The 26,025-nt window shown below is 38.8% G+C and overlaps 1 protein-coding gene across 1 annotated transcript in view; it reads right to left on the reverse strand.

Annotated features, from left to right (window-relative positions):
• cdh12a (cadherin 12, type 2a (N-cadherin 2)) overlaps positions 1–26,025 on the reverse strand; it is a 47,440-nt gene that overhangs the window by 12,353 nt on the left and 9,062 nt on the right. Inside the window, exons 2-6 of the mRNA XM_027142706.2 lie at positions 21,138–21,509; positions 14,123–14,417; positions 8,367–8,486; positions 7,706–7,873; positions 5,525–5,712 (exon numbers count right to left, since the gene is read on the reverse strand). Of these exons, the coding sequence (XP_026998507.1) occupies positions 5,525–5,712; positions 7,706–7,873; positions 8,367–8,486; positions 14,123–14,417; positions 21,138–21,356 (990 nt within the window). The 5' untranslated portion in view covers positions 21,357–21,509. The remainder of the gene's footprint in view (positions 1–5,524; positions 5,713–7,705; positions 7,874–8,366; positions 8,487–14,122; positions 14,418–21,137; positions 21,510–26,025) is intronic.

Here is a 26,025-nt window from a genome sequence, read left to right on the forward strand (position 1 = left end):
TAAACCTTTCTTATACTTTTGTAAGATATATTTCAAGGTGTTGTGTCTGACAGGAAACATTTGTGAGCTATCAGAGCCCCTGAACACAGCGTCGGTGTTTCACATCTCTCTGGTTCTGGGTGTAGTGCGTGTCACATCCTGTCGTATCTGCACATAAAAGCGCAGTGTTTTCTGTCTTCTCTGTGCCGCATGGCATCAGGGCATCTTTTCCTCTGCTTTCCGGTCTCCACTTCCTCTCTTATCTCGGCAGGAGCTCTCTGTTCCTCAAGCTCACAACGTGCATCATGACGTGAACGAAGTGAGCTGCGTTTTGAATTCCACTCATGTTGTCAGGAGCTGCATCAGATTCTCTGCACTTCCTCTGCGTCACACTTCTACTATGCGGATCGGTCACACTTCCTTGAGTGGAAGTCAGATGTAATATTATTTACACCTCGGCACTCATGAATGCTGGATTCTGATTGGTCAGAATGTGTTGATTCATTTTCTCTACAGGATTATATTAAAGCACTCGTTCTAATATGTTTATTTTACAGATCGTGGAATGAGTCTCCAGTGTCAGCACTGGTTACATTTCAGATGAAGAACATTAACTGTAACTACAGTTAATATACAGATAAGGTTTCTGAGAGGGATAAAACTTTTTTGTTGTACAGGGTTTTAACAGATCCTCGGGCTACACCATTACCATAGCAACCAGCATCTCATGACTCTGAAAAAAAAAAAAAAAAAAAAAAATATATATATATATATATAATATATTTTTATTTTAAAAAGAGTTTTATAGATCCAGAGCTTTCCTTATATTCCTAATATATGTCTATATATCAAATATATGTGTGTGTGTGTATATATATATATATATATATATATATATATATATGCAGCATATAGCAATCCAAACAACTTTCTCTCCATCATCTACTACAGCACTTCTTCACACCAGCTGAGACTGATCCTCAGGTGAAACACTGACCACACCAGAAGGCTGTGAGAAGGTTCCACAGAGATACCCAAAGAACCCGACGTTCCTCAGCCTTTGTGGAACTTAAAGAATGATGCTTGAATTAGCTCAGTTTTGGGGTGAATTGTTTATCCTTTTCAAGTGCAGTAAACACACTGCATTAAGATCCAATCTGTATTTCAGCTCAAGTGCTTCTGAAGGCATATTAGATCAATCACACGTGGACCGCAGCGTGAGGGATTTCCGTTAATGGTGGCAGTTTGCGGCTTGTTGATTAAAGCTCGCACGTGGCAGGGGGCCATTTTTTTTTTTGTCTTTGATAGAATGAATATGTATTTACCACGATTCTCCTTCAGAGCAGAATAAATAAATAAATAAATAAACACCTCATTTAGTCCTTAAAACATAGCAAAGGAATTTTGGAGGCGGAGTTACATGCTAGAATTGATAGCTATATTTCATAAAAAGCTGTCCATGTCTGAATCACAGTTCTCAGAATTTGGTTTCAATGATTTCAAATCGTTTTTACATGATATAAAACTCTTCTCTTCTCTCTGAACAGCTTCTGTCTTCCATATCTAAGATACAAAAGTGCTCTTTGTTCAAAGACGCCCTGTTCTTATTCTGGCATCCAGTCATAATAAAAAATGTGAAGCAAAACTGTGATGAGCACGTGTCAGGTTGTGTCACGTCAGCCTTCCTCGCTGACTGCCCGAGTGTCTGGTGTCGGAAAGTACACCTTCTCCGAGACAATTAGGACAGCAAGGAAAAACGATGCGCACTCAACTCAGAAACGTGAAGCCTTCGAATCAGAGCGCACACATTTTAGGAAAGTAATCAGTGAAGAATCAGGTAGTACAAGAGAACGGCGATGCGTGACTCACATGTGATTAGATGGCTGGTGAAAAAACACCCACACACGCTTTCTTCCTCGAAATCCTCTGCACTTTCCCATCGAGTGCCAAAGCGCTGAATGTCATTAAAATGCATATGAGGGGAACTTCAGATGAAAAAACTTCAAGCAGGTGAAACAAGCAAAAACTATTTCAGAGCTGTTCTGGATACCAAATAACCACATCTGAAATAATCTATTAAGATATTCATGAGATTGAAGCTTCACTCAAAGGGGCGGGGTTTCTAAATGTGGACCATTTTCTTGCTCAACCATTGTATGTTTGATTTAACTACGACATATCAGGAAAAGAGGGGGCACGGTGGCTTAGTGGTTAGCACGTTCGCCTCACACCTCCAGGGTTGGGGGTTCGATTCCCGCCTCCGCCTTGTGTGTGGAGTTTGCATGTTCTCCCTGTGCCTCGGGGGTTTCCTCCGGGTACTCCGGTTTCCTCCCCCTGTCCAAAGACATGCATGGTAGGTTGATTGGCATCTCTAGAAAATTGTCCGTAGTGTGTGTGTGCCCTGCGATGGGTTGGCACTCCGTCCAGGGTGTATCCTGCTCAGAAATACACTTTCAAGACTAATTGGAATACGTAAAAATTATTAATTAGATGCATATTGATTATTATTATTATTATTAAGTCATTAATTCTCTCAAGGGTTGATTTTTCTTTTTTAAGAATACATTCTGAATGAACTTTGTGTGTAGCAGATGAGCGCTCTATCAGCTTCTCATTAAAAAATAAACATTTTTAAAAAATCCTACAAAAACTTACAAAAATAGCCGACATCCTGCACACGATCCGATTCACAATGACCTTCATTTAAGCTTCACTGACTATCGGAGTGCAATCAAAATACTGTACAATAAAACGCAAAATTATCAAATGTACTGCATCAGGTGCTGTTTTATAAGCTGATGTATAATGACGGTAGATTTCCGCAGATGACTTTGGATTTAAGATTGTAACATTAGGACAGGATCTAACCCTCTGTGGTGTTGTACACCTACACATAACCGGTTTTGAGCTCAGATTTTGTATTTCCAAACTTTCAGAGTTTCTTCCTTGTGTCGCCTCAGCGAGGTTTTTCCTCGTCTCTGTCGCCTCTGGCTCATTCGTTAACAGTCCAAATCTACAGTACATCCGGGTTCCTGTACAGCTGCATTCAGCTAAACAGCTTCCTGTTTTCTCTGGAAATCAGATGTAAATCTACAGATTTGTTATTCAATGCTGCTGACACAGTAACAGGTTTTAATGAGTTCTTTGCATCAATTACCGTTTACTCGTGAATCCATAACACAGCTGTATTATAACACACGTACAGTATTATCGCGTCTAAGGCTGCATGCGTGTGTGTGTGTGTGTGCGCGTGTGTGTGTTTTATATGTTAAGTGATCAGGTTTGGAAATGAAGGAGCACTAATGAGGCAGAAAATTAAAAAAGGTGCAAATCATATTAAACTCAGGTGTCAGCAAGTAAAACATGTTTCTGGGATTAAATGTCTTGCATTTACAGCAGCAGTCTTCCGTACTCGCAGGAAAGCACCCGAATGACACATTATTCGTTCAATCAAAGCCCGGCACTCATAAGATTTCATGTCAGAGGTAACACTTTAGGACTACTTTTCCAATTCATTAATAAGATTAATGACAGATATCCAGTCTGGATACCGAAGGCTGCGTCTGTTCTATCGTTTTGTCTTGATGTGAAAGCGGTAAGAAGAACTGTAGGGTATCGTGTTATGGTAATCGCAGTCTGAGTGCAAATATCCACCAATTTTCTCATCCAGCATCCTCTTCTAGCTGCAACCTGATTCCCTAAAGCAAGGAGACACACCAGAATGCACTGTTTCAGCATTTTCCCCAAGGTGCCCATGCAAAAAAAAAAAAAAAAAAAGGATGGCAGCAGGAACGTGGCTCTGTCATTGACCCTGTTCTCACTTAGCCCCACGGTGAGGATTTCTCATTCTCATATTCATTTTCCTGCCTTGTATTTTTTTGGGGGTCAGCAGATACAGTTCTGCACAGTCAGGACTAGGTGACTTTGTTCTCCAGATGCTCTGGAGTGCAGCCTGGGAAATAAATCCACGTGAAGCAAAAACTGAACTCAGGTAACGGACGGAGGATGATATGATCTGCAAAACAGACTCAGCGCGGAATGTTAGCATCATTATCATGATCATAGATATAGATCTTTTTGCATAATTCTCTTTTTTTTTGTATTATTTTAACCATGCCAAACTCCTCCGCACTGCAGATATGTGAGATCTTTACATCAGAAGTGAGAGCCTGAGAGTCTCAAGCAGTCATCACAGAGTCACAGAACCCCACTGAGCTAAACCGCAGTAATGATGGAGCAATCCATCTCTCTGGAGAACGAGTGCACTCCAGCCTCGTCCTCCAGCTTTTACCGAAGGACTTACGCGTGTACGCGCCGGGCCGAGTGAGTGGGCTCTGTTAGATGATGTGCGGGGGATTTCTCCTTGTCACATCGCATCAAGAGGTAGCAGAGCTGATCGCCGAGCACCAATTTATTTATTCATGCTTTCTGAAGCCCAAAAAGATGGACCACTTCTTTTTCTTTTTGCCAAAATCCACACAGCGTGGCAGCGTTTCAATAGTCAGAGCTTTTTTTAGTATGGCAGGGCCTTTTCGTACGCCAGGCTTCGGCTTGTCCTGAGGAAAGTCGTAACCGCCAGTAAGGAGAAGACGGATCTTATTTTTGATTGGAGTGGGCAGTGTGTAGAAAATAACAGTTTTATACCCAGTAATGCATTATTCACAGAGCACAGGGAGGATGGTGGGCTGTAATAAGAGGCGCTCACCCTCGGGGACAAAACAGACGTGTGTAAAATATGTTGGACTACAGAAGCACTATGCTCTGTTAGCACTATGAGTTTTAGCATAAAAAAACCTAAAATGTTTTTAAAATGACACAACAGCTACCATAACACAACAGTTAGCTCAAGTCTTGATGAGCTAATGATGGGAACTTGCAATTACATATTAGAATTACCAAAGAAACGAATACATTATAAAAAATTAAGATTATAATATGGGAAATTCCAAGTGAGCTAGCTAAATATTTATAATAAGTTTTCTGCAAATCGTTTTTTTCCTCTATTCGTTTTACATTTATTTGCTTCTTTTACTTTAGTAAAAAATAAATTACTTTGTTGTTATTTACATTATTTGCCTTGTATTAGATGTTAAACCTTATGGCTCACAAGCTTAATGGACACCATTTAGCATATTTTCATCAGAATCAGAAGCAGAATACTTTATTAATCCCCAGGGGGAAATTGGGTCATTGTGTATTCTTGTCGAACTCTGACATCGTTAGCCTTCATTAGCTGCATGCAAGTGGCAGTAAAGTGACCTTTTTACCCCATTACTGTCTGTTCATCCATTTGTTGATGTGGTTTTTCAGTGTATTTTTATACACCAATAAATAAACAAATATTTATTCATTTGCATTTTATATTTTATTTTAATTTTTATCAATTTATTGTCTGAAATCTTAATATAAATGTTGTTGGCTAAACAAACAAATAAACAAACAAATAAATAAATAAATAAACTATTTTGCAGTAGTGATTTCCATAAATAGCCAGTAAAAAAAATCTGGGTAAAACTAGAAAGTGCAAATTGATTTGTTTTTTAACCTTTTTGAGAAGCACGATGCCCTCCTGCGTGTGTCCTTCGGTGTAGATGTCGAACACGGAGCTGCCCTCTCCAGGTACGACTCTGTACTCCACCTCGGCGTTCGGCCCCGTGTCCAGATCGTGAGCTTTAATTTTCCCCACCGAAGATCCGACCGGCGCTGATTCAGGAACTCGCAGGTGAAAGACACCTGGTACCAAGAACCAAAATCATGCTGTGATTCAGAGGAAGAGAACAAACCTGTCACTCAGGATAACACATAAAAAGGATCGTAGCGAGAGTCTGGAGGTAGTTAGTGCTCATTATCCGCTAATCACTTCAGCAGCTCTGGCAGAGCGTGCAGCCGTTGCAATCACATTTGCAAATCCGACAAAGCTGTTTGTATTGGTGTCAGCGAGACCTCCAGCTGGCTTAATCATGGACAATCGTGGATCTAATGCCCCGAAACGTGCCGGGTTTCTCTTTACGGCGGATTCTTCTTGTACACAAGGCCCTTTCTTGTTAATTACAGCGTTCGAGGATTCAAATAATTGCTCACGGCTGCTTTCGATCAGTCACCTCTTGTTCTTTTAAGGCAATATATAATGCTGAATGTACAAATATTTAAAGATCTCTAATGGGATCAGATTAGAAGTCACTGGGGTTTCAGTGACTCCCCCATCAGGTGCTGTGGAGGATTATGGGAAATAACCGGTTATGGAAGGGAATTTAAGGGAGTTAGCTGAATTTGCCAGCCATTCATTAATTTTCTACCGCTTATCCGAACTACCTTGGGTCACGGGTAGCCTGTGCCTATCTCAGGCATCATCAGGCATCAAGGCAGGATACACCCTGGACGGAGTGCCAACCCATCGCAGGGCACACACACACTCTCATTCACTCACACACTCACACACTACGGACAATTTTTCCAGAGATGCCAATCAACCTACCATGCATGTCTTTGGACCGGGGGAGGAAATCGGAGTACCCGGAGGAAACCCCCGAGGCACGGGGAGAACATGTAAACTCCACACACACAAGGTGGAGGTGGGAATCGAACCCCCAACCGTGGAGGTGTGAAGCGAACGTGCTAACCACTAAGCCACCGTGCCCCCCACTTGCCAGCCATGAGAAACCAAAACTTAGCCAGCCATGAGAAACCAAATTAGCTTTCAGAGTTTTGAAAAACTTCAATTCAACTTCAATTAAAAGCTAAAATATATCATGGATGATGTTCCCATAATTACTGTACATGAACAGATCACTGTAGATATCAGACCATATTCCAATGGATAATCAATAAAATTATTAAGGACCCCAGAGAAATCATCCATCCATCCATCCATCCATTTTCTACCGCTTATCCGGGGCCGGGTCACGGGGGCAGCAGTCCCCTGGAAGAGCTGGAGGAAGTGTCTGGGGAGAGGGAAGTCTGGGCATCCCAGAGAAATCAGATCACTCCAATATGTCTGTCTGCATTTCATTAAAAATTCCAGTAAGATCTTATTGTTCAATAATATTTCAATATTTTAAAGGAGAAGCCGTTAATATCCAGTAAGAACCTCAGAGAAACGCATTAAAAAATATACAGGACCCCAAAAAACCCAAAACATAATGACATACGCAATGAATAAGCCATAGATCTTCACTAAGGAACAGAAATCAGACCATATTCTAATACATAACCCATAAACATCTCTGAGAGCATAAGAACCCAGTGACATTCCCACAGCAAACCCACTGAACAATTCTTTCTAAGAATCCATGAAATCTATAAATTCGAGAAATCTTTCCTTACTTTTTATATAATTATTTCTTTTTTCCTAAAGCCAAACCATCGTGCTAATAAAAGCTTTGAAAAGAAAGCACTTAATTGTGAATCAAGTCATTTTTACAAATAAATATAATTCTATTTTCTATAAAAAAAAAATCCCTGGAATTTCTTTATGCAACTCATGCGCAATCTAAATAAATGAATAAAAATACATTCTTGATACAATCAAAAATCTAATCTTTGGTTAAAGTAAGAATTGATAAATGTTTGCACAACATTTGGTTTAAAGCTTTAATTTAAAGACATTGGACAAGGCAAGTTGGTCAAGTGGGTGGAGCTAAACCTTCAGAATTTTAGTTAATGCATTGTAAGTGAGCGAGTGTATTTAAAGTTTCAGGGATTCAGGCCTAGTTACGTGGTGACGTACTTTTAGCAAACCTTGGCGGATTATCATTGACGTCAGTGAGCGTGATGTTGACGGTCGTGGTTCCGGCCAGACCCCCCAGCTGACCCCCCATATCTTTGGCCTGGATCATGACCTGGTATGACTCTTTGATCTCCCGGTCCATGTTGGGTAACGCAATCCTTATCACACCTGAGCACACAAGGAAAGATAAAGAGGGGATGAGAGAAAGCAGGTAGAGTCGCTTAGCCAGGCAACAGTTTACTCAAATCCAATTTTCCTTTGATGTCTGAGCAGAGATGAAGAGATACAGGTTTTAATAGCTCTTCATTAATCAATGTCCCTAAGAGTCACAACGTAAAAGGTGAGCGGTTGACATTCCGCTAAAGGCTAATCTACTGTAATAGTTTTTCTCTGACAGGGAACACCTTTTGATCAGAAAAATGCAGCTCGACAAAATGCCAAAGCGAGCCATAGTAAAAGAAAAACGAGAGAAATGTTTACTTCCAGACTTGGAGGTTGGAAGATTATCAGAAACTGCATGCAGGCTTTTGATCTCACATCCAGACTTACCGTATTAACATCGAGCAACCAAACACTATAATTACGTTTCCTAATTACAGTCAGTCACAGATCCACCCTTGTTTTTATGATGTAATGAGGCAGTCGAACATGCGTGACGTACCAGTTTTGGGTTCTACAGAGAAGTAAGGCTGGCCGTAGAGGACGCTGTAGACGATGTGGGCGCTGTTTCCATACGTGGGATCGTCTGCATCGGTGGCTGTGACACAGGTTACATACGTGCCTGTACAAACACACATGCAGACGCTCGTTAGAAATCGTTTATAAGAAAACGTGTTGTGTATTTCTGTAACATCTGTGTAATCAGCACTGACAAGCAATTTACAACTGATCATGTGGTGAGAAATCATCTCCAGATGATTTGCACCAGGCACTTGGATTTTCAAGAAAAAAAACATGTTTGCATCATGTTTTTTTTTGTTTGTGTTTCATCTCCCAATTTTAGATATGTGAAATAAATTTGTTTTAAAAAATGAGAGAAACAGTGACACTTTATATATTAAAATCAGGAAATATTCTATAGACATTAATAATTAAAGATTGCTTTGAAATGGATTTGTAACTAAGATAATATATTATTAAAGGAGATTTTTTCTTTTACAAAATAAATGAAAGCTATTGACATTAAAAATCAGTAACAATGTCATTATATAAAAAAGATTTGCAGGATTATTTAAGTTTTATTAGTATTAAAGGTAGGGTCTACGTTGTTTGAGAAATGATTCAGATAACTGAGTCGGGACAACAAACAAAACAAAAATCAAAACAAATGTGTAGCCAATGAGCAGAAAGGGGCGGGGCTTGTCAATATGCGACGGAGAGTGTTCAGTGCGCATGAGTGACATTAGCAGAAAGCGGTTTTAACATTGACATGGAGGATAAAAACAAAGAAAGTGTAGCTGCCACTAGAGGCAACTCTCATTTTATATATGTATATACAGTTCCTTATATGCACTTAAAAAGATTAAAGGAAATAAATCGTTAAAATGTTCAAATGATTAGAATAAATCAGCAATATATTTTTGTTGATGTTAATTAATTCTGTTATTAGTTAAAGCCATAGAAGGGTGAACGGGAACATCTAATTTTGTTTCACTGGGGAATTATTTAATTGTTGCTATCGCTTCCTGGGGGGGGGTGCACGAGGTAGAAAAGACGCACAAGGTACACGCTGGTAATGTCTGTACAGTTTCTCTTGAAATAAGTATTAAGAAGTTAATTTTGATGTTCTTTGTTTAAAGAAGAAGCTGTTAACCCTCAAGTTTATTCCTCTTGAGTTAGAGAAGCCAATGAGGTATGTGTTTGTTGTTAATTGCTTTTTTGTATGTAACTGCATTTCTGTATAAGCAGCTAATTTAAATGTATTTTCTCACTTGTTGAATGTGCACTTTATTTAAGTTATGTATGTCCTTCCATAGTTCTGCCGGCATTTGGGGATTTGAGCATTTCGTCATTTTGGCATTTCGGCATTATTGGCATTATTGGAGCATAAGGCTACAAGACATGTTGAAGACTTGTCCAAAATAAATGTCTGTTAAAAAACAAGAACGACCTGAGCCTTTTATTCAACTCGAGGGGAGTAACAGAAAGAAAGCAATGAAAGACTTACGCTAAGGCAAGAAGTAGGACGTGTTAATATACTGTAGGATCAGCTTTCCAGCGCTGGAGAGAACTGAAGGAGCAGGAAGTTGGCCACATATTCACAGATTGGAGTTTCCCGAGTCAATAACTCCTGAGCTAAACGCTGTTACTACACAATTTACACCTCTTTTCTATCGTAGTAATGTAGAGAGGCAGCTACAACCGTGTTTTGTGTAATAACAGCGTTTAGCTCAGGAGTTATTGACTCAGGAAATTCAACTTTACTTAAGACGCCGAGGCGCTTTTTTCCTTCTCGATAGGTGAGTAACGTTGGTTTTGCTTTGCTTTGTTACACAGAACTAATATATGCCTTTGTCCTTTACATGATTATGCTTGTGTGTCATTTTTGCTTGTTTGTTTATCAATTGTATTGTTCTTCCCTTTAGCTATGATAAAGACACAATTCTTTTCATTAGTTGCCTGGGTTACGTTTGTATGTGTGGGCGGAGCTATCAATACAGGGGTGGGACCCATTTGTGTTAGGGGTGTGTTTGTTTTGGTGGTTTCAAATGTCAACATTGGCTTTCAAACATCAGAGACCCTGCCTTTAATTTAGTACACTTTTTAATTAAAAAATTCTAACCTGACATTTAAATATGAATACTCTCATCTCACTCACTCACTCACTCACTCATTTTCTACCGCTTTATCCAAACTACCTCGGGTCACGGGGAGCCTGTGCCTATCTCAGGCGTCATCGGGCATCAAGGCAGGATACACCCTGGACGGAGTGCCAACCCATCGCAGGACACACACACACACTCTCATTCACTCACGCATTCACACACTACGGACAATTTTCCAGAGATGCCAATTAACCTACCATGCATGTCTTTGGACCGGGGGAGGAAACCGGAGTACCCGGAGGAAACCCCCAAGGCCCGGGGAGAACATGCAAACTCCACACACACAAGGCGGAGGCGGGAATCGAACACTGACCCTGGAGGTGTGAGGCGAACGTGCTAACCACTAAGCCACCGTGCCCCCCGTAAATATGAATACATTATATATAATTTTAAACGTTTTTTAACAATTAATGAGTTAAATTAATATTCAATTCAATTAACTGTTAGAAAATTGTGCATTCATTTTAAACAATTTATTGACCAAATCCTTAATGCATCTGTTACCAGATTTTGTCCCAGGCAGCGTTTGAGGCTACTATGAAGTATTTTGTGTTTCAGTAATTTTACTGTAATTATTCAGTAGACGTAAACCCCGGACGTCATGAGAGGACACGCATTATTGTATTATTTCTTTCTTGTTTTCTCTTGATCATGACTTAATTTTCTCACTTTTGTTACACCGAAATTCTGAGAAACTTACGTCTTGATCACGAGAATACAACTTTTTCCATGTTGACATCACGAGAAAATTGTCGCTATAACGGGAACAAAACTTTTGTTACGTCAAGATCATAAAAAAATTTATAAGATAAATAAAATAAGAAAACAAGAAAGATACAAAATATAATAATGCATGCATTATTACGACTCCCATAGTAAACAGCTTCAACTTTAAACTTAAGTTTTAAGAGGTCAATTATTAAATTAATTAGTTAAAAAATGCATTCTTTAGATATATAGAATCTAAAGTCAAGTATTTTTAGCAACCTCTTAATTCATTGTTGTTAACCATGTGGAAAATTAGTTTGAAAGGCTTTTAACATTAAATATAGAAATAAAGAGAAATAAATGGCATAAGATAAAACTGGATTATGTTCCATATGGAGGTGATTAATGTACTTATAAAAGAATATCTCTCAGATTTTAGTCCAAATCTGTCATTTTACTGATCTACTGTATGTTGGGCAGTGCTGGAAATGAGCAGTGGAAATAAAATGAGCTCCAGGTTATATATGTATATATATATGTTGTTTATACATAATAGACACGAAAACTACTACAGGATGGAGCATAAAGACAGTCCCATTATAAATTCTTATCTCACTCGAATCAATCAGAAACACTACAATGCTAAATGTTATTCCATCTGATTACACAACTGCACTGAAAATCCTGACATCTGTTAATTGTGTGCTTCCAAGCGCAGCAACTTCCCTGTTTAATATTTATTTCGCAATATTTCAGCAGATTGTTTTGTTAGTTGGGAATTGTTCGCAGACGTGTTCGAGAGAAATGTTGTTAATAACAATTGAATAAACGCTGAGCTTCGAAGATTTTCATCGCAATTCCATTTACAGGAATTTTCTGCAGGTGTGGTTTATTCCGTTATTCGTTTTTCCTCAAATGGGATCAGATTTCAGAGCGAAAAATAAAATCATGATGTAACCATCAAGCGAGTATGTGTATGTTCAGAATTTCTGTATCAAATACATAAATATTATTCTTTATTGTCTATCGTATCTGACCGGTATGACCAGAGTTTGTTCTTCAAAGTGTTATTGTTAGAAAATTTATATAAAGTTTTAAAATATAGCAGGTAAAATAAGTATTAAACACGTCACCATTTTTCACAGTTCATATATATTTCGAGCGACGTGACATTTTCATCAGATGTCGGTAATAACCCAAATACTCCATACATACAAAGAAAAAAAAACAAATAAGTTCAGAAATTAATGCCAACAGTATGTTTTTCAACGATTATGTTGTGAAAATCTTAAGAGAGCTCTGTGATTATACCCATCATGACATGTTTCTTGTGTGACACCTTGGAAATGAGACACCTTTTCATAGGCCATCAGGTGGGACTGAACCAACTGATATTAATTTCCACTGACAAGGGCAGGATTGGTTTCTAATTATTGATAGATTTCAGCGACCCCTTGGCTTCCTATGCCTTTTTCCACCTCCTTTTCTTCATGTATTCAATATATTTTTCCTGTGTTATTTCATTTTAAACACAACTCAATTCCTGAAGTTATTTGTTTTGCTTTATTTGTGTATGGATTACGTGGGTTGTTACTGACATCTGGTGAAAATTTCATGTCAGCTTTAAAAATATATGTACTGAGAAAAATGTTGATGTTTTCAATGCTTGTTTGGCCCTTTGTAAACCCTTCTAACAATGTGGAAATTCCGATCATCTGAATCCGAAGTAAACCGTAAAATTACGTACATTATTGTACGTTCGAAATTTGCTAGCTGGAATGTCAAAGTAGCAATGCTCCTGTCCTCAAAACATCTTTTCAACCTGATAGAAACTTATTGTAACCCACAAATTGTTACCAAAAATACTTTTAAGTGAGTGTATGTCCAATACGACACGAAGAGCGGCTGCCAGAGGACTACACACTAGGGAAATGAGGAAGTGGGTCAATAACGAAGCTCCGGGTCAATACTCAAGAAGCTGCTGCAGAGCGCTCAATGAGAGGACGTCTGTAAGTATCGGTCCGCTCATTAATGTTTAAAACACTAACGATTGCACTATGGATTACTGTGTTGGGAAAATACAGTTTATTGCTATATTTGTAACCAATATATGTTTATTATATTTGACGTTGGAATCCCACCAATTAGGCAGTAGCAAGCCAGCTAACATTATAGGCCAGGTTTGATAGCAAAAAACAGAATGATTAGCCTCTGCCTTATATTTGTGCTTCATCATCAAGCACCAATACAGTATGCCATGCTAAATATGTAAAAATAAAAAGCCACATTCTAGCAGGGAAATGTAGATATTTGACGGTTGTTATCAGCCCAAAGGAATAACCCAGTAAAGTATTTTTTATAAGAGATTCTCTGACATTGGTTATGTGTAGGAGGAGCAGGACAGAGAGCAATTTCCAAACTATGACTCTTCTTGTTCTGGTTTTGACTCTAAAGCGACACATGAAATATTTCTTCTCCTTTTTCTCTATTCTTTCTTTTCTTTCACAAACAGTCCACCAAACGTTTCTGTTTTACACACTGCTCACAAAGTCCTTACTGTTCTCCGACAGGCGGTGATGTTGTCTGGCTTAAATAATTCATACCTTCAAAAATAAAGATTTTTATCTATTTTGTGAATAAATAAAACACAACTAAAACAAGGCCTCTTTAATGATTCCGCTGGATGTGAACCTGGTTATTGTTGTATCTTTATTGCTGAAAAGCAATTCTCTCAGTAAGTTTGTACATATGTCACTGGAATAAGATATGGAATTAAACTTTAATAGAACCAAAAAATGGATTTCACAACAAAGCCTGGAAAAAATTATTATGTGTTTCATGGAAGCAAATTTGATTTACACTTATGTGAAGAAGCTCAGCTTACCTACAGGGGACATCTCAGGAACGCTAGCCCTGTACGGACCCTCCAAGAACTTCGGCTCGTTGTCATTGATGTCCTGGACCTTGATGATGAACGTGGACTCGGGTTCGAGAGCTTTTCCTGTAAACACATCCACAGCCTGCGCCTTCAACATGTAGTATGGCTTTTCCTCACGGTCCAGGCTCCTCAAGGCATGGATGTCTCCGGTGGTGGGTTCGATAGTAAAAATAGAACCGACTCCTTCTCCAGACAGCGTGTACTTCACCAAGTTATCTCCTCGATCCAGGTCACTGTGTAGCTGCAAGGTTCATCATAATGAGACAATTCAGCGGAAATCACATTACGCTGATGGGGAGAAGCAGAACAAAAAGATGCTCACAGCTACAGTAACAGTCAGCAGATTCATCAGCTGGCCAAGGCTCATTAAGCACAAGGATCATCAAAGGATTCTGTCCTCAACCATTATTTGAACTGTTGAGATGGTATTAAGTTGAGATGAGCAAGTCAGTGACTCTTTAATCAGGACACTCTTCGGAATTTTTGGTAAAGCTTTCAAAATAAAATCTGTGAAAGCTCAAGCTTTGTAAATGGAGGAGAAAAAAAATCACACACCCACTACTGACTTGTCAGTCATGTTGCCTTTCAGCTTTAGAAAGTTCAGGTTTTTCTGCTAGCATTACTGTGTTGTACAGATTAACGATGCTACACAGAGCATTTGTATAGACTTCTCAATCAGTCACACATTTCCATTAACAGCTTTATAGTGGTCAGGGTCAAACAGGAACACATGCTGGACATGAAGTTAGTCCATCCCAGGACACCTTGCACACACATTCACCCACTAATTCACTAGGTACAACCTAAGTATGAGTAACCAGTGCACCAACAGAAATGGTTTTTAGATGTGGGCAGAAACCTTAAGAAACACAAGCAGCCACTGAGAGAACATGAGAAACATAAGATGCCACCATAGTTCATGGAATTGTGAAGAGGCAACAATACCTACTGTACTGTGTTACTTTATATTCAAACACTTTGGTCATATCTGGCATAGTGCTTCAAATGGAAAAAAAAAACACATACAATATGGACTGACAATGTCCCACCAATCAGTAAGAAGTTTCTCTACACAACAAAATGTCCCCAGTCTTCACTGAGAACTGGTCAGGGTATATCCCGAGCCCTTCTTTGTTATCTCTGGATGTGAATATGTCCTAGATGGGATGCCAGTCCATTAGAGGACAAGACACAAGCTCATTTGCACCTAGGGGCAGCTGGGTGTAGGCAATGGACTGAGCTACAGTATTTCACACTGGAGAAAATTTACCCTGCTGTCCCTGTAATATAGACATATTTCTCATAGGATCCAAGCCCAAAAGATCCATCCTCGGTCACGCAACAGTTCCACATCAAATTAATAAATATATCCCATTCACTAAAGCATAAAGGACTACTGAATAAAGAATTAATTACTTAGCCCTCTGAGCTGGCTTTATGGTACAAGATAATCCTTGATTCCTAACAGGGGGATAAAACAGGCTCCATGTTCCACTTTATTTATACGGTTAATCTTTTATAAAGGACATCATTATGGTTTGGGTTGCAAATTGAGCTCAGACCTCATTCAATCTCCATTCACACTGCCGAGGATGTCAGCTGCCAGTGTGTTCTTGTGAGATGCTCTTAGGGTACACTGGCTTTAGTCTCTTAATGATGCTAGTATGATTAATTTTCATTTTAAAGGTCATGCTGAGAGAACAAATTGTCCTGCTCAGATAATCTATCCTTAGTGTAAAAGGCTGATTGCTCCTCATATGAAAGCAATTACTTACACTTTTTCATTTATATTCCATAATCAAGGATCAACCTGTTTGAATCGTGCCAAGGGTGATCCTGATTCGGCTAGCATGTGTGTTAGCAGATCACCCCAGTTTAAAGCCTGTTTTTTTCGGCTGATTCAGCCGACTCTGTCCTCGTCGACCCCAGTTTATAGATTTTTAGGGCAATTAGAATCGACACTTCTAATTTCTCGCATCTCAATCAGTGCAAGTTGAAGTGGATTGAATATTTGACTGGATGCAGTCGTCCCTCAGGGAAAAGGTTAAATCTAGGACAATGTTCCTCTAGCAGAATGCTTTCAAGTAGAAGTAGTGGCAAAGAACTATTAATTATCCCAAAGAACCATGTTTGCTGTGAGTGTAGGAGTGTGGATTGGTCAAAGGCACAAATCTTAATTAATTGAGAATTAATCTCAAAAACAGATTGGAAATTAAATACCATAAAATGGTGGACAGATTTGAGTATTTTTTTTTAAACGTTTCTGCTCTGGATTTTGACCGATTAGAGAATGTCATGTTGTGGAATGTCTTTAAAACATAGAAGCAAGTTCATTTACATCATAGCAGCTATAAACACTCCTTTCCTCGTCATCCTTTCTTATATTACTCTAATAAGGCAAAGTTTGCCATGTTACCAAGTAAGTGTAAACTTAATATTACAGCTTTACATCAGACCGTGATGAAGAACTGACACTGAAGACGTCTCCTTACAGCAAACTTCACCATATCAAGATTTTTTTGTACTTTTATATGTGGAACTCTTAAACGTCCAAGTGACTGAGCTGTTACTATGGAAACTATTTGATTGAACACATTAATATCAATGTCATTTGTAGCTGCTGCTCTAAAAAATGTATCATTACCTTCTGATCAGTCAGAACCCAGAATTTAATGGCGCTCGGGATAAGGCTGTAATTGAGGTCTGTTACCACACGATACTCATCAGACCCCCTACCACCATGAGAACTAACAGACTGCTAAGCCATAATAAGCCTACACATTTGCATTTCCAGTGTGCAATTATACATTATAGTTTTTCTGGCAGTCCTGGGATTTTAAACTCACATCCTTCAAGTCACTATTATAGAACCTTAATCACAGAGCCTGCACCACTGCCACTCTTCCTCTGACTCTCAGCATGGGGTAAATTTACCGATTATTTAATTGCACATGCTGTGCAATATAATCACACTCTTAAAGCACTCCAGAAGTACACATCTGAAAGTTTTTCTCTGTGCAATCTGGGACAAATCCTCCAAAGCTTTTCTGCTACAGTATTTGTTTGGTCTTGATTAGAAAACGGATTGATACCAACATGTCAGGTCACGGATTATGAAGAAATACCGAAGGAATGAATCTCGAGTAGAGTCGAGGTACAGTGGAACTGAACTCTAAATTTGGTTATTTTTTCTTGTAATGGCAGAATTATTTCTCTTATACTGCAGCAATGTGGCATTTTTAACATATTAAAGAAGGACACATCATCTTCCTTGTAACTACGCTTGTTTACCACCAAAGCTTCTCTTATTTTTTTCTGTTTTGTCAAACTAGGCACTGGAGACTCCATAACTTCCATAAATGTAAAATAAAACTCTCCTTTTCTAAAACCCTTTACGTGAAGCATCTGCCGTACAAAACCCTGTAAATATTCTGCTACTACGGAAACAATAGTAAAAGGAGCGATATAATCTAATCATATGATGTGCAGATGTGCTACTTTCAAAGATGCTGGTACTGAAACCCAGTGGTTAGCACGTTCGCCTCACACCACCAGGGTCAGGGTTCGAATCACGCCTCTGCCTTGTGTGTGTGGAGTTTGCATGTTCTCCCCGTGCCTCAGGGGTTTCCTCCGGGTACTCCGGTTTCCTCCCTTGGTCCAAAGACTTGCATGGTAGGATGATTGGCATCTCTGGAAAATTGTCCGTAGTGTGTGATTGCGGGAGTGAATAAGAGTGTGTGTGCCCGGCAATGGGTTGGCACTCCGTCCAGAGTTTATCTTGCCTTGATGCCCGATGACGCCTGAGGCACAGGCTCCTCGTGACCCGAGAAGTTCGAATAAGTGGTAGAAAATGAGTGAGTGAGAGAGATATTCTCCCTGTTTTCCTCATACAGAGTTTTTATTACAGAATTCATGCGAATTTCTGTGAAAAGCACAATTACACTTTTTTCACTTCCTGTTGTGCTAGTTTTTTTTTTTTTACCTTATCCTTCATCCCACTCTCTTATCAAGTCGTATAAAATGCTCAGATTGCCGAAAATGGATTACAGTGAGGTGCCACCTTTGATCACGTTTCATATTTCACTGCGGCTTCCCTCGACTCGGTTTCTTCTTAACGTCTGATTGCTGAAAATGTACCATTCAAATAAGAATAACTGGAGTTGAAAGATCTGTAAAATGTCAATTCGGTGTGTTCATGTATAAATTACACACACCGCGTTAGCATTCAGCGGGAATTACTTGTGGATTGGTGTCTTAACCTTTAAGGAAGAACATGGCTTCTTGGCACTTCAATAATTTGAGCCATTTGAGTTAGCAATATACTTTGTGTTCTTGGAAAGTTTGAGCTTTGTGGAAATGTGTTTGCTAAATGATTCCATGTGGCTTTTTAAGCCTACATACATGATCAAGATAGGAAACCTGCAACGAAAGTAGCCTCACAGACTCCAAGGCAGTGATGAGATTAAAAACTCTCAATCTTTCATTCATTATTTAGACAAATAATATCCTGCAGAATATGAAGTATGCAGCCCCTAGTCCTTGTGTACAAGTCCAAATTGAAAGCATGTATTTCAAATTAAATTCATCTACGGACACAAATAAACCAACACACCAAGGCTGTGACCAGCTCCACTTTGGTTTTTACCTGCAGCCGTCGGCACCAGTTGAGTATAAAGTCGCTCCTAAATTATAAATAGCAAAGACTTTAAAAACTAATGTGCTGTGGAATGTTTTGGTGCAGCCTAAATAAGTAAAGTATGTTATAAATAGTATAGTAGTTCATATGGTAATTGAAAGATGATCACAGTGTGCTGTGTTTCCCCACATTACCACCACAGCCAATCAGAAACATACAGTAGGTCTTATAGGAACAATAAGGAACAATAAATAGCGTCTGCCTTTCTCATTGGAACGGACATCATCTACGCTGCGCCTTCCGACTTCAATCCAAAGACGTTTCTTTATCATAAACTCCTAACAAAAATGATCATGTTTCAGGTTTGACACGGTTTCACATGTGTAACACAGATTAGCTTCAGATTAGTCAATGTTTCCAAAAACTTGTATATTCCTCATTTTTATGAAGTGTTTCCAGCATCTAAGAATTTAACTAAGTAACTAGTAAAAAACATTCTTGCATCAACCATATTGCGTTTCAGCTGATTTGTGGGAACATGCCACTGCTATTAAAATGCTATTAAAATCAAAGGAAACAACTCGGAACTCTTTGTGATCACATTCTGTGGTGTGAAGTTCACATTAATTATTAGGGAAAGTGTTCAAAGTTTGCTTTCACACCTCAAAGTCATTGCCTCATCCAACTTTCCAATCTTTGATCTTCAACCATGTTATCCAACGAATCCAGGAGCACTGACTGCCTCCTTCACACTCTGGAATGTTCCATCCGATTCCCTTTTAACCAGGTGAGAGAAGGATGAAGTTTTTTGAAGCCTATCAAGTGAAGCTTGATGTTGTTTAGCCGCCAGCTTTCTTTGGGTTAAATTGATCAGCAATTGAGGGCCGTGACTTCTTCTCTTAACTTGAAGGACGACTTGATAACCCGAACAAAACCGCTTGGCAATCCCTCGTCCGCCTCTGACACGACTCCACTAGACCTAACGTGATGGTTCAATTTAACCATGATCCCATTTAAGCTTAAGGTACGGCTTCCTCAACGACCGAGCCTTGATATTCAATTTGGAACATCTGAGAGAATAAAATCCCTTTAACCCGACGCCTTCGCGCTGAATGCAAAATCAATGCTCTCGACGGCTACAAGTTATACCACCAAGTTAGCCTGCCATAAGCAACGGATAATAGAGTATTCCTCATGGACGATTAGACCAGTGCGGTCAACATAAATCAGTAAGCAATCACCAAACACAATCCCATATAGTCCTCTTTTGGCCTTTGAAATTTCACAGACGTTCACAGACTGGTCATTTGTAAGACCAGTGGAAAAACATCAGCATTCAGATGGGTTTTTTTTCACTAGGCAACAAACCGATATTTACAGATCGACTGTTATTAGAAGGTGTTATTTTGAGGAACTGTTTAATAAGAAAGCTTAGGAAAAGACCAAACAAAAGGAAAAGCACATGTCTCAGATGGATCTGAGCTTTACATTTCATTACAGGGTGAAGTGATGCATACTTATGAACCTCTGAAGGATTGGGGATTTGTAGACAAATATGTCATGACAAATACTAAACTCACCAAAAAAACGGTCGAGCTGACTTACTGAAGGCGCTTGTAAATTATTCTGCCATCTACTGAATACGAGCAAATCAACCCCCACAGAACCACAAAAACAGAGGGTGGAGTCGAGGCTAATAGATGCATTTCAAGATATGATGACCTGAATGGAAAATATTTTATTTGTAGGTATTATAAATCATACCAACTGACTGCTGTTTGAAAGAAAATGGCACTGAGTGCCATAATTACCATGTTTTAGCTCTACCAGTAGGTGTTAGCTAGTTAGCATCATTATCTGCACAAGAGTTAGCTACATGATTTAAAGTATGCCTCTGTTTTTACATTTCGATGTGTTTACATGTAAAGCCAAGAGGATTGTTACTAATTCATCTTTTTCACTTTTAAAAATGTTTGTATTTAATTATTACCGATCTTTCTCCTGTGGAAATTTGCTACTAATGTTAATATTCTCTGTTTTTTTTTTCTTTGATAATAGTAAAAAATGTCTATGTTGCGTGCTTACAAAACTAAACAAAGCAAAATGGGGTGAAGGGATGTCAGGGGCATGTCTATAAAAACATCCAGATCAGATCTCAGTTTTCCAAACGTGTTTCCAGTGATACGATATACTGATGTTAACATTGTTTGCTTAAACCCTTATTTTGATCATGTTCCGAATGTCATGAAGTAAATCAAATTGATTTTATTACTGATTTACTACAACTATATTGATTTACTACAAAATCTTGAATATGTGCTTTACCTTTCCAACATACTGTGGTTCAGACCCCATATATTCCTCCAGAACAAAAAACTGGTTCCACACCCATCCTCGTTTGACTCTCTGAACGGCTGCCATGCCGGGCTTCCTGTGGTCCCTCAGGGCCCCATGATGCTCCTTTCCCCACCTGTGCATTGGAGAAACAAAGCTCTTGTCCAGGAGACACCAGAGGAACAGCAGCACACAGTTCCCCATGAGCATTGGAAACCTTTCTTTGTGGACCTTCAGCTTGGAATACTAAATGACTCTGCAAACTGGAAGGAGACGAGCTTCGAATCCGGGGTAAAACACGCCACAGTGTTTCGATGACATTGATGAAGATTCAGAGCAGCTTGAAATTGTCCAGTGTTCTACCTGTAGGAAAGAGGAGATTACATGGATCAGAACATTCCCGTTCCATATTTCTGCGCACGTCCAGGATGATCTATAGGGTTGTTTGGATCATCCATATGTATAGAGGAGAAAGAATTGGATGTCTTGTCTGTAATGCCCTATTCCGTTTTTGTCTCTGAAGCAGTAATGTGTTTGTCTTTTTAGCTTCTTGGATATGATGTAACTAAACAGAGAGGATTGTTTTTGTATTTTTTTATGGATCACAGCGTAAAAGGAATTGGAGCAAACTCAAGGATAATTAGCGCTCTAGAATGTAGTTTTGAGAGGCTTGAGAAATTTAAAAATAGGAATAAATTTTGCAACTTTAGGGCTGTAAGTGTTTTGACAGGACTCCAAGAGTATGTTAGCATTGTAATGTGTTGGTTGTTTGCAATGCATTAGTCTCTAAAATGAGTCTGCTTCAGGATCAAGGATGCTTATGGACTGATTATGCAAATGGATATTACAAGCACTGGGGAAAAGCTAGCCCTGAGGTTCAGGGTCAAAAAATAGAAGACCACACACTCCACAACTACAGGAGAAAACGCCTGAACTATGTTGTGTGATAACCGAAGGTATATTGAGGTGAAATTGAAATTGAAAATATGAAAATCCAGGGCAGGTCGACTCGGATCTCTGTGGAGAACGTTCTCCATAATTATCCACCTAGTAGACAAAAAGAAACCATGAATGAAAATGTCAATCAAAAATGCTAATGTGGCTAAAAACAGTAAAGAAAATGTCACTTAACAATGCTAATCAGCTAACAAATGACAGCTGGTTGGGGGTGTGTTTTAGTGATTTCTTTCTTTCCTTTAAGGGTGAGTTAAAGGTGTGAGAAGACTTCAAGGCAAATCTAACGTGCTACTGTAGATGCCTTGGAGGAAAATGTATTTGCTAATCACAAGACAGCCTCAAATAGCAAGTGATGACAGTTTTGAAGCAGACATGCAGCTCATATCGCTGGTACTGTACATCCCAGGAGAGCGGACTTACATCCCGTTATACACAGCGCTGTCTGATTCTGCACTTCGATTCATATCCTGATGTTTCTACAGTAACATCTCATTCAATGAGAATTGGACGGTGGAACGCCTTACCTGAACAGATTAACATTGATGGGAGGAGTCTAAAGAAAATAAAATGCTTTCGGACATTCTGTTGTAGGAATATAATCATCTGTCATCTCTCCCAACTACACAACAAACCGTCATTCATTAGTGTCCGATGAATGACACAGAGTGTTCCCAAACTTTAAACTATATTCCTGACAGCTAGCAATGCACATCTGAGTGATTAGAATGTATTTTTATTTACTTTCATAGCAGGAAAAGATGAAAATGTATAAACACCAGGAAGTATTTCTTTACAGTAATGCATTTACAGGATTGTTAAAGTCATCTGGATGAAAGGAATTAGAGCTGTAAATAATGGTATCACGCAATGAAGTGAGGGTCCTGCAGCTTCTACACAATAAAAAGACAGTGAGAATTTAATCTGTCTGGTTTTATAAACCGCTCTCTCTAAGTAAACAGTCTTGGCTGATGTGTAAGATGTGCATTGTTATTCTGGAGCGTGACTAACAGGAAACCGCTTCAGGGCGCTTTGCATTAGCAGTCTGGAGTAGTTACAGAACTAAGCTGCTTATTGCTGAATAAACATTCGTCGTTTCAGTTTTCTGCAACTGGCCGAATCACTGAACCTGCACTGTCACATTCAGTTAAAGAAACACTGGCTATTGTTAGCCAGGAGCTTGCGGCTAAGCAGAAAGTTAAGAGGTAAGCAAAAGGGTTGTCCGGAGAAGGGAAGTGAGCTGACAGCACACCCACACATACGAGATTAAAACTGAATGAAGGTAATTTCTTAATATTCTTCTGCATTTATTCTGCTAGAAGAAGGAAGGAAATGTCATGATAGACAAAAAATGTAAGACATTATAATTCAAGGTTTGCTGTATCCTGAAAATGTTCTATTGTGATGTCTGTCTCTGAAATAGGAAGGAAAATAATCATTTACTGTACATGGAGTGATGAGTTATTTAGATTTTCTTTTAACACCACGTACACAAGTCTTTAATGCCACCAGCAATTGATTCTACTTTCCTCTTCTGAAGTACTGTAGTAATTACGAGTATGTCACATTCAATGTGCTTTGCAATCAGAAATACAAGCAATTTTACTATGTAAAAATGTTCACCATGCATAGAATAGTGCACAGAAAATGGCATTGATGAACAAAACACATTATTCAGTAAAGAAACTCCACTCTCTTCCACCTTGTTGAAGGTTTAGGACTCCCCCACTCTCGGAAATTTGGGAATGATCTCTGAGTTTCAGTCAAAATTACAAATTCACATGCATCATTCTTGTGCAACTTTATAGCGGGAAATTAATTTTATGCTAAATCCGATAGCACGTGAAGGCAGCAGTATAATGACATGACATTAGTGCATCATTATTACCATATACTGTAGCAGCTACAGTCTTTACCTCACAAGTACCTTTGTTTTTTCTCAATACTTATAGCAGCTACAAACAGTCTTTACCTCACAAGTGCCTTTGTTTTCTCTCACTACTTATCTTATAGCAGCTACAAACAGTCTTTACCTCACAAGTGCCTTTGTTTGTTAATCAGACCAGCACATAATTAGGTTTGAGAACCAATGTAACTCTGATTGAAGTGAATTCCAATTAACAGGCAATATCTCTCTCTTTTAAAACTTTGTGTAAAACATGCTCTTAGTGAGCAGGGATTAGCATGTTTAGAGTCGGCAGCAGTGACATATGCTGCCTCTGGCACACAGTCAACATGGCAGTGGTGCGAATCGGCAAATTGATGCTTTCGTTTCCCTGAAAATACAGAGTGATGATGCTATTTTTGCCAGCAGATATGATTAAAATGAAGATGTAGTCCATAGAGAGATAGATAGAGAGAGAGAGAGAGAGAGAGAGAGAGAGAGAACAACAGAAAGAGAACAAATAGATTGTTGGCTTTCTAAAGCTGCATTTATTATTATTAACGCTGCACCAGATTGGTTGTCCGCCTCTCGGTGAATGATTACAGCATCCAGGGAAGACACATGGAGTGTTTGTGTCTCACTTCTGGAGCATGATTTACTGCAGTATTCACTCCTAATTGTGAACTGATTTACGTGCAGGGTGATTAACACATAATGACGTGACGTAACATGGCCACGCTTACGCACCAGCTATGAAAACTCTCCTTAAAGCTGATGTGAGTATTATAACAAATACCAAACAGCCCAAAGGGACAAATAAACCTGTTCTACAAAATAAAATAAAAAATCTGGAAATAATACAAGCTGAGAAACACAAACATTGACAATGTGTGTAGAGTAGGAGTGTAACACAATACCACTATCTGTATTTGTGTAATTCTCTAAATATTCAATTCTGTATAGGACTTAAACCAAAAGTGGGTGTGGCCTATACAGGAAACATGTTTGAAATGATTTTGTAATTCTATTCATGTGTCTTGTGATTGCTGTGTTACCTGAGTGTTTGCACCTGTGTCCTTGTCTCATTGTGAAATCTTGCCAATTGTGTTGTGTATTCACGTTCAGTCCTTGTATTTTCTTTATTTCTGTTTTGTGTCTTTTCTCATTTATTTATTTATTTATTTATTTATTTATTTATTTATTTATTTATTTATTTATTTATTTATTTTAAGCTTTATGCTAAATTTACGCTAGTTCCTGATTAGTTGATTCGATGCTATGAACATGGACTTTGATTATGGATCTGCTTTAATATTTAACACTGCACTGTGTAACACCATTTAAAAAATAAGCACGATACAAAGGCCAGCATACTGTATGCAATTTTTTTTATTCATTTCTAATTACTTTTTCATGTTGTGGAACAAATACCTGATCTCAGTTAGCTATAAACAGTTCTATCACCAGCCTTTGTTTCTCTTTCTTGAGAAAGTATTCTGAAAAAGTGTTGACACTGGAGACTCCTTCCTTAAATGTTAAATTAACATCTCCTGAAAGAAGACGTTGACAAAACATCTTTAATCTTCTTTAATCCTCATTTCTTCCCTGTGAATGAACTGTTACTATAGAAACGTATCAGAACTGGTGTGTTAATGTAAACCTGCGAGGGGCAATTAATCAACACCAGTCAGAATCCAGATCTCAGCTGCACTGTGGTGTAAGTAGAAGATCATTTTCAAACCTACAGAGAGAAGCTGTGAACAGATTGTCTTTTTCTAACTTTATTCATTATTATTAACACTTCGCCATATTGGCTCCTTGCCTCTTCTTGCTCGTTTTTCAGCGTGAGTGATTACGCCGTTCGGGGAAGACACAATCGGGCCGCGCTGGTCTACGATCTGGAGCATAATTTAATACTGGAATCCTGTGGAATATGCGGATAAGATGAACTTCAAATTCATGTTACAAATACCTGCTAAAACCTGTAGCCTGAAATAATAGGAGGCAAAGATTAGATCCTGGACTGATTCGGAGAAATTC

Source organism: Tachysurus fulvidraco, chromosome 22 (assembly GCF_022655615.1).
Source record: "Tachysurus fulvidraco isolate hzauxx_2018 chromosome 22, HZAU_PFXX_2.0, whole genome shotgun sequence".
Lineage (NCBI taxonomy): Eukaryota > Metazoa > Chordata > Actinopteri > Siluriformes > Bagridae > Tachysurus > Tachysurus fulvidraco.